At 44.3% G+C, this 10185-nt stretch overlaps 1 protein-coding gene across 1 annotated transcript; it reads left to right on the top strand.

Annotated features, from left to right (window-relative positions):
- Nucleotides 1-595: 595 nt before the first annotated feature.
- LOC113588601 (cilia- and flagella-associated protein 69) lies at nt 596-9913 on the top strand (the record flags this gene model as incomplete). Its single annotated transcript, XM_027027847.2, is given in 26 exon segments — nt 596-625; nt 715-771; nt 953-1018; nt 1403-1512; nt 1747-1823; nt 1995-2093; nt 2227-2379; nt 2529-2706; nt 2960-3083; nt 3177-3225; nt 3325-3446; nt 3719-3953; nt 4442-4606; nt 4769-4884; nt 5148-5266; nt 5926-6007; nt 6519-6711; nt 7174-7262; nt 7264-7312; nt 7397-7452; nt 7454-7474; nt 7806-7947; nt 7950-8002; nt 8227-8313; nt 8443-8547; nt 9527-9913. Coding segments are annotated over 26 exon segments (2751 nt in total), but the record flags the coding sequence as incomplete, so codon positions are not given.
- Nucleotides 9914-10185: the final 272 nt, after the last annotated feature.

Genomic DNA, 10185 nt, shown 5'->3' with positions numbered 1-10185 from the left:
TGAAAAATGTATTCCGCAGTATTACCTCAACCCCACGTTTTCAAAAGTGTAGCAGGAGATAGCTAGTCGAAGTGTCTCAGTTAGGGTCCTGTGACTGTGGTACTTGACAGCATGCTATGTAAACTGCGCTGTCATTAAGTAAGACCAGTTAAATAATAAAATATTCATTCATATTAAGTACAAATTAACTAGATTGATAAATGTTATGATAACCAATCCGCTGTCGCCTTACTTCACGAAGGGAAAGTTTTGAACTATTCGGCACTCCGTTGGTTCTTACCTGTTACCATAGCGACTGTTGTGCGTTCTCCTCACAGGGGCAGTAGCCTTCATAAGCACATCACGACTTCATAAACATTTCTCGTTATGGATATTTTTTCTAAACATATAAAGAGAGAGTCAACATTTCTTGAATTATTTTCCCGTTTTTAATTTGATACGTTTCTTTCTAGTGTTTCATTATGTCATATCACAAAACAGACGAGCCTTATCTTTCCAGGATGTTTTTCCACCGAGGCGCGGGTGACAGCTCATGTGCTAAAGGGATCCCAGATTGCAAAAACGGGTTCCAAAAGGTGTCTGCCATTAAACCTTTCTTCACAGAAAGTCTCCGGGCAAAGACGAGGTGGGTGCTCTTTTAAATAGTCTACACTCAAAGTACATTTCAAGTACTCAGAAGGAAAGAAGTTAGTAACTGAAATTTGTATTTTATAGACTGCCCGATATCCTGACCTTTCTCGTGTGATACATCTCCTTGAAGATCCACTTTCGGTATGTAATGTAGCGAATTAATCATAGTTTAAGAGACGCTGTACCTTAGAATTGTATTTCATCCTGAAATTGTAACATAAAAATTATCGATTAAATTTATTAGGTAACTATTTCACTGTTGAAATATCTGAAAGAGAACTATGTATTAGTAATACAATTTTGAAAATGATCTCTTTTCCAGTGTTCCCTGAAAGAGAGACATATTTCTGCATTAAAAAAAGTCGTGAAGAGATGCCAGAAAGGATTTGTATCCTCACCAAATTATGAAAAACTGCTAAAATAAAATAATTCCAAGTGAACATAAAAATATTTATTTATAAACAGTTTTGCTGCTTTCACTAATCTTTGGAAGTTGTGACATGGTTGTGATGTCAGCACGTCGCGCCCTGAGCCCTAAGGACGGCAGAAACGCTTTTGCTGATTCTCCTGAGCCCAATTAAGGCAAACGTGCCTGGCTTCGTCACCGCTTTTTCTTTCTGTATAGTAAGATAGTAAAAACTAGTGCTGCCGTCATGAACGTCAGCCTCCACCTGAAAGAGGGCCTTGTTTATTATCGTTCATTTCTCACGCTGAATTTCTAAACAGACAGTGCTCGTGGGTATAATGTTTTCCTTAATGCGAACATCTCAAGTTTCTGAGAGATCTTGCAGACATCTTTAAGATTCTAAACATCTGTGCAGAAAAGGCTAAAGACCTTCCTGAGTATGCTTCCATACTGTGTGATCTATTACACATATGCAGGTAAGACTTTCCTTTTAATCTGGATGTTTCTCAGTGGCAGAACAGATAGAGGATGGCAATAATAACCCAGTGGTCATGGCTTTGTTTGCTATCGGTCCCGGGATGCACATGTACTCTCATACATACGTAAGTCGCCCTGGATAAGAGTGGCTGCCAGACGCTGTATTGTAAATACTGATGATAAAACAATTCCAGTGGTAAATTAAAGACCAATGATGTAACCTTCCCTTTAAGACTCCCCTTCCTAAAGGAGAAAACCTCAGATGAGCCAACCTACGTCAGCATTGTGACAGACTCTTTGTCTCATATGGGTAGGTGGTGGTGATGTGGGTGTGCATCTGGGTGGGGAGTGGGTGGGGGGGGGTTCTGATGTACATCTTGCTTGAGTAAACATATTGGTGTTATGACATTTTGTTATTTTTGTTTATTTGCATTCTGGTTTATCTTGTGAGAATCTGGAATTCTTGTGTGTATTATGGCAGGTTATTTGATGCGGGTGCCAAATGCAAAGGTCAGAGAGCAAATCTGTGCTTCCATTATATCATTCTACAGCCTTGACAAACCAATGCACTATGAAACTGGTAAGTGCTTACACCACACCTAACTTTGTCATGGAGCTATCCATATGATTCCTCTGGATCGTGGTACACAAGTAACCTCAAGCTTACCTTATCTATTGTGCAGTTGTATTTCCCATTCTGAAATGTGTGCCAGGTGTGTGTCCCACGAGCCTCAGCTACAGGCAGCAGCAGGTGGAGAGAAGCGGGCTGGCCGAGACCCTGGTCATGTCTCTGGCTCTTCTGGAGAAGCAGCTGTCAGCCAAGCTTCAGCTCCTCCATGCTCTCCAGATTCTCTCCAGCTCCTCTGGTGAGCTCCACCTTTAGTAGGTGGCGTATGCGTGTGACACAGTCACGTTGCTTTCCTGTCTGTAACTATGACTCTACACTTCGCACGCCAGCATGGCTAATCTGTCCTACCGTTTTCATGCATTTGTCATGTTTTCCCCGTTTTCCCAGTGGTAAACTGTGATTTGATGCTGAAGGCAGAAGGAGCTCAGAAGATCTGCTTCTATATGAACGAACCGGATCCATCCGGACAAGTGCTATTCCGCTCCTCCGAGATCCTGTGGAACCTTCTGGAGAACGGCTCCAGAGAGGAGGTCGCCGCCCAGCTCAGCATTGTGGACTGTGTCATGTGGGTTTATTTCACTTATCCCACCAAGAAACAACTTTCACAGGTTCCCACCACACAGAGTCTGTGCAGGTGTCTGGAAGAATTCACAAGCTGTTCATATAAAATGATAGTGTCACGCCTCTGACGAACAGTGTGTGCGTTGCTCCATATGCCTGCTTTAGGACATTGCACAGAACATTTCCCAGCCGTGTGAATCTGTGAACTGATAAGCAGTCAGTTAACTCTTGAGTGAGTGAGTGTGTTTTGAACACAGGGTTCTGAAGGAGGCTTTTCTGCACCAGCTTCTTCGTGGGTACCGACATTATGACCAGCAGCTCCGTAACGACCTCCTAGTGATTACGAGCCTGATCGCTGAATGCCGCAGTGCTTCACTGACCGTGAGATCTTCACGTCCTCAGCCATTCACTCACGATCCTCAATACCTCATCTTTTCCCAAATTACAAACCAAGGTTCTCGCTCTTCTCGACAGGAGAGTGGGTTTGCCAAGCAGCTGGTCTTTTTTGCCACTGTTCCAGAATGTGAGTTGCCATACGTGCACTGTTGGTTTTTAGATATTTTGTTTTATAAATAGTGAGAGTTGGTATCATGGGAAAGCAGCTGAACTTTTTGCAATACAGTGAAGAGCCATAACCCACTCATCCGAAACTTCAAGTTTACCTTCACTGACGAGGATTTGGAGATGAAGAAGCTCCTGATGAACCTGCTGGTTGTTCTGTCCAGAGATCTGGCAGCTGTTCAGGTGAGGAGACGTTAACAGGTATGAGGAGACGTTAACAGGTATGAGGAGAATGAGGAGACTTTAACATGTATGAGGAAACTTTAACAGGCATGAGGAGACATTATCGGGTATGCGGAGACATTAACAGGTATGAGGAGACTTTTTAGTTAACCAGTGCTGCACTTGACTTAACATGCCCCCCGACCCAAATACTTCTATGGTGATACACACAAGTGTATATATATATATGTGTGTGTGTGTGTGTGTGTGTGTGTGTGTGTGTGTCACAGTAGCTGTTCAAAGAAAACCATGTTATGCTGGCACTGATGTTGCTGGTGCGTCCCAGTTCGTCTGACAGCCAGCCCAGGCCCAAGGGCAAGCACAGCTGGACCTCCGCCCAGCAGGAAGAACTACAGCTGCAGGCCCTGGCCACCTTGGCCACGCTGGCGCCGCTCATGCTGGACGAGTACATGTCATGCCAGGCCAACACGTGTCTGTTGTTGCTCCTGGAGTGGTGTGTTCAGCAAGGTAACCATGGTAACATGGCCTGGGGCAACCTGTGATCCACCTGTAATCAGAGAGAACTGTAGGATTCCCCAGTGTTGCATCTGTGTGCAACTGATTATGTACATTATGGTGTTGCCGTGAGCAGGTGAAAATTACTTAGTTAAAATACACTACCCAAAATTTAGGATTGCAATACACCTCAGAATAGCAACAGGCCAACAGTGCAGAACAAAACTAAAGTGCACACACACACACAAATATATAAATATAAATATAGGGGGGGTTTTTTGTGCTGATGTTAATGCTAGATGGGTTTGGCACTCTGTAGTTATCGAATCAGCAGAGCGTTGATGATTTTTACACACTCAGCACTCGTCGACCGCTGTAACTTCTGCTGAGTTGCTGTGGTTAATGAACACTTCCACCTTTCAGTAATAACACTCACAGCTGATTGTAGAATATCTAGAAACTGAGTGGTGACACCTTTTCCCCTTCTGTGCCTGTGACAGATTCCTATTTTGGCCAGGGTCATTGTTTCCATGGCAACGGAGGTCGTGGAGGCACAAAGGCTCATCTGAGGTATTGCATGCGTCTCCTTAGGTGCATGACCTCACTTGGCGATGGCCTTATCAACCAGGACCTGTGTGACCAGGGAACTATCGGCCAGCTCCTGGGTGAATATTATGGGATGCCTGCGGTATATGAATTCTTTACGCTGCATGTCATGTGATGCACCTGAGGGTGTGAGTGTAGATTGTGAGATGTGTGCAGCAGATGTGCGACTCAGACCTTCAAACTGTATTCGCAGCTGATCGAAGGCATTCTGTCACTTCTAGGAATTCTGCAGAGACTCCAGGATCAAGACACTGAGGGAGATGAAGTGTCCGTGGAGATCCAGACAGATGCACTGCTCGCTCTGTCTAGCCTCTGTGACAGGGACGCGCACAGGATGGTGAGACAGTCAGGGAGGGTGATGTCTGCTTTTAAACTGCACTCTTCCCACAGGGGGTCAAAGAGTTGGAACAACTGTCCATCACCAAGTTTTTTTGCTAATTAGTTCTCCCTGTTATCTTGTGCTAATCAGCACAAATTCTCCTCACATTCGCCATTCAACAGCGAGAAGTAACACAAAACAGTGAAAAGTAAGACAACACAGAGATACAGAGGGGTGCATGTAGTCTTATCTGTGTGTGTGTGTGTGTGGTCTGGGCACAGGAGCTGTTCGGTGCTGAGGGCGTGGAGGTAGTGGTTGGCTATCTGAGAACGGCGCCGCCTCGACTGTACAGCGGCCTGGGTCACAACATTCTCTTCCTCTCCGCTGTGGACTGTGTATGGTGAGTCTCTCACGCGCTCCACCGTTGTTTACAGCACGCTGGTTATCTCTGGTGGGGGGGGGGGGGGTACAAATCACACCAGTGCTCTCCACCCTGTACCTAGAGGACTGCGACTGCTGAACTGGGTGCTGTCCAGCGGAGGAAAGTCTCGGACCTACAGAATGACTGAAGTGCGCAGTGCAGAGAAGGTCACATGACTGGGAAGGAAAATGGTTGAAATCATGTTCAGGGAGATGAAAACATCTGCTATAATCAGACACTCCACTAGATTCAACATTCTGTAGAATATTATGATGTAACTTATCATCATTTCCATGGAGACTAAGGGCATGGTGACAGTAAGGTTTAGATGCTATTATGCATGGCCTCCCCTTAGCAACAGCCCATATTATGGGATTATATATTATGTATTTGTTGACAACCATCCAATTTAGCCAATCCATTAGTACTCATTTGTCTTAATGTTTGTAATGTATTGTGTATTTACAGCATTTATCTGATGTTTTTTTCCAAAACTACAATTCTGACTGAACACATCTTGAGTAATTGAGGGTTAAGGGACTTGCTCAGGGAGCCAACAGTGGCAACTTGGCAGTGATGGGACTTGAACTGGCAACCTTCTGATTACTTGCGTAATAGTTTTGCTTTCTCTCTTGCAGGTTTTGCATTGTTGGTTGTTACACAACAGAAGACATGTTGTTGGAGAAGGAGGGAGTTTTCCTCTTACTGGACTTCCTCCATGTAAGTAACTTTTCCATTAAGAATGACTGAAAGCAGCCCAGTGGATTTCTTTCTTTTCCCAGCAGGTTTTGTTCCCAGAATTCATTCATTCATTTGCTAGTCAGTAGACATGCAGGTGTTTGGAAGATTCTTTCTATCCAGTACTGCAGGAATGTCATGTCTGGATTAGCCTGGTGTGGAACTGTCTCGTCCAAACTCCCTGTCAGTAATGTAATAGTGAAGCTACTCAGAAACTGTGACAGATTTCCATGGCAACCAAATCAGAGTAGTTTGATATAGATATTATATTGTTTAGTACTACATAGCCTGTGTGTGACCTATCAGAAACATGGCCATGACAGCTGGAGGAAGGAGTTGTTAACGACCGCATGCCAGACACCCAGGGCCCCTCTGGGGGTCTCTGAGCACCTCCAGACACCCAGGGCCTCTCTGGGGGTCTCTGAGCACCTCCGGGGATGCCCGCATCCTCCTCCTACCCACTCAGCCTGCCCTGTCTCTGTGTCGTCCCCAGTCCAGCCCCCGGAGCATGCAGAGTGTGGTGCTGGCCACCCTGCTGGAGCTCTGCGACAACCCCAAGACGCTAGCCCACGTGGAGGCCTGGAGGGGCAGGAGCGACCTCACCGCCCCTGCCCTGCTCCTCCAGCTGTGGAGGAAAGAGGAGGCTGAGATGGGTGTCAGGAGAGACGAGCACGGGAGAATCGCTGGTACACTCCTTTTAAAGGACTTTTATTTGTCACGTTTTCTATCAGTGAAGGCTAGACAGCACTGACGGCACTATGGAAATGAGGTCATGCTGTAGTGTATCTGACAGAGTCACCATTACACACAGTGTGTGAATACATCATCTCCTCCATGCTGCTCTTAGAGAGGGTTATGAACGAGACCTATAATGGAAAAGCAGCATTATCCAAGTGTACACAATTATCTCCTGCTTTTAAAAACACACGTTAACAGTAAAGAGAGATACCGGACCTCTTCTTATTAGTCCTCTTCACCTTCGTCCAGTGTGGTGGAGTTCTGGCCACCTCCACACTGCCTCATTCCTTCTCGTCTTCTCCATCTCCGTCTCTGCCTGCCCCACAGACCCACCATGACTTCGGTTTGAGGTGCAGTCTATGTGTGGAGATGCCCAACTAAACATTTGTATTTGTTGGTTTAATATGTAGACGTGAAGAAGCCCCTCCTTTCACGGTATCAGGAGGAGGAGCCCACTAGTGCCTGGTCCCGCAACAGACTGAGTGCCGCCATCGTAGACCGTCGCGGAAAACCTGCGCGCAAAAATCTACGCTATGTTTTGCAAGCTGGGTGGGTGATTGGGAGAGGGAGAGGGAACAAAGAATGAGAATATACACATTCCTTTTTCTAAGGGCGAGATGAACATGCCTGTAGGTTTTACGGACCTTCCAGGCCTGACGACAGAAGACTACATCACTCTGAGTGTCGTGCGCAAGGTACCTGGACTTCAAGGTGAGCTGTCACAGTGGCTGTATGGTGACACTTTTAAGAGCTCTGGATGTTCTAGTGAAACGATGGATCAGTGGTGTCATCTATTTAGTATCTGGTATGATAACAACAATGAGCCAGTAAGATTTATTTATTCTAAATAACATGTTAAGATTAAGATCTGGTCTAAACACAACTGCACAATGGATATAGAGAGTGTGATATCCCTCAGGCTTAACACACATGTCTGTGTGTGTGTGTGTGTGTGTGTGTGTGTGTGTGTGTGTGTGTGCCTGTGTGTGTCTGTGTCTGTGTCTGTGTCTGTGTCTGTGTGTGGGTGTCCATGCTTGCACAGGTAGCAGAAGTGTGGCGTGAAGTCTCAGCGGAGCTGGACGTGGAGGGCGTCAGGCCCATCTCTCCAGACATGGAGGCTCTTCGCTCTATCGCCCAGACTGACGAAGACACCGCAAGGCATGTCCTCTCACTGCAGCAAAGCATTCTGACCGGCAAGAGCAGGAGGACCTCCAGGAAGAGAAACTCGCATACAGAGAGGTAGGACTAATGCTTTTTACTAGCAAGATTTACGATTCTCAGTGCCTTTCCTCAGTAAACTACACTTCCCCCTCGTGTCTGCCACACTCACCATTCTCATACGCATCAGTAAAGGTGACTGTCTGTTTCACTCCATCAGGCTGATCAATACATCTCCTTCTCATTTAGCCACTAATTGTTTCAAACTGTAGTTTTGATGGTGTTTGTTGACTTTCATCACACAGATCAGCTTAAACCGCAAACAACAGGAGCTAACAGCAAGGTCATGGGAGCACCATGTTGCAAAGACATCGGACTATAAGATCTTAAAGGTTCGTATCTGCACTTTGATGTAAATGATGATTTTAATGGTCTGTCTGACACAAACAGCAGTAGAAGTATTTGCATGGTGTACAGCCAGGTCAGTTCAGCTCTCTACGGGCTGCTTGTTTCCCTCTCAGGACTCGAAGCATCTGCAGGAGAGATCCATTGAGTCATCACGGCCAAGGGAGAAGCCAGACGGGTTCACCTTCCACTCTACTCAGATCCCCGGCCTGCAGACCACTGTAAGAGCTGTGTGTATGTGTATGTGTATGTGTGTATGTGTATGTGTATGTGTGTGTGTGGGGGTGTGTGTGTGTGTGTGTGTGTATGTGTGTATGTGTATGTGTATGTGTATGTGTATGTGTGTGTGTGTGTGTGTGTGTGTGTGTGTGTGTGTGTGTGTGTGTGTGTGTGTGTGTGTGTGTGTGCGCGTGTGTGTGTGTGCCACAAACTAAAATATGAGGTCCTCATAGTTCTTTTATTCTGAATTCAAATCTGTTTTAAGGCTGTTTCTCTCAGGCATGGTTATAAAGAAAAATGTTACATAAAATATATGTTTACTTATTCAAGAATAAGGCTGTTAATTACACTTAAAATATATATAGTCTTGAACATAAATAAAGTATGCTTTTATCTGCCCAAATCAAAGTGATACATCACTAAAACAGAGACTGAAGGGAGAACACATGTCATGATAGATAATTGTTGGAGAAAGTTGGACAGTGTCTGTATCAACACTGTGAACTGTTAAATGATGTATATGAATTTTAAATGAATGTTAATTTTCTACAATATGTAAATTCAATGATAAAGATTTTAGGGCATTAGATTAAAAAGTTAAATACTAAACAGGGTAATCGCAAGTTTAATTAGACATTTATTACACATTTAATTTTAGATATAAACTCAAATTTCATCAAGCTAATGAAACAGCTAAAATGAAAAAATTTCATAAGTCCATACAATTTAACAAGCTGACTTTTGGGAACAGCAGTACATGGCTTGTACAACAGGTGTGGACAACAGGTGTGGACAAATTTTGTTCAGAAAACACTAAACACAAGACAATTGTTTAATCATACAAGCAGTTTAAGAATGAGTTTGTATGTACAAGATTTTTACTGCATGAGGTCCAATGTTTTAGGATCATACATGGCATCTCTCCACTAAGTGCTAATATATTATAAAACGTCTGCTGCGTAATGTCTATGTGTGTAACAGAATTTCTGTGGCCGTGTGCTGACCGTTGAGAGCACCCCTGCTGAGCTAACAGGGGGACCCCTAGCAAGCACAGACCTTGCTCTGGAGAGGGTCCCTGTCCAGGGCGGAGCACTGAAAAAAGTGACACCTTCAAATCAAGACATGGAGCTTCCTAACACCGTCACTGTCAAATAAACCTCTCATAGAGGCCTGCCAGCCTCTCAGAAACCACAGCTCTGGGGCCTTCAGGGCCCGGAGCTGCACTTAAATATGTAAAATGTTTTAAAACAAGCCCTATAGAAACAATGTAGTGTCCTGCAGTTAAATCAATACCACACAGGTCTTCAAAGAGATATTACAGTGTTGTTGTTTTGGGGTCAGTGTTGGTAAAAGTTATGAAAACTGAAACATATTTGTTGGTCTGTGCTGTATGTGATGTATTCATTTATTTCCGGAGCCATCTTACCTACAGCTGCACATTTTAGATAAAATATAGATATTGTTATATATCATGACTGCAGTATGTCTTGCAGTCTGTTAAAATACATGTTTAAAGATGGGACTGTATTATTCATACTAAAATGTTTTATATCACACAAACACCTTTATTTATCAAATCACCAACAGAGCACTTACTACAAACATCTGAAGTTATTTAGAATAATTATACCACATAATGT

The sequence above is a fragment of the Electrophorus electricus genome, chromosome 2 (genome assembly GCF_013358815.1).
Source record: "Electrophorus electricus isolate fEleEle1 chromosome 2, fEleEle1.pri, whole genome shotgun sequence".
NCBI lineage: Eukaryota > Metazoa > Chordata > Actinopteri > Gymnotiformes > Gymnotidae > Electrophorus > Electrophorus electricus.
Note: the sequence above shows the minus strand (reverse complement) of the source record. Positions and strands in the feature narration are given on the sequence as shown.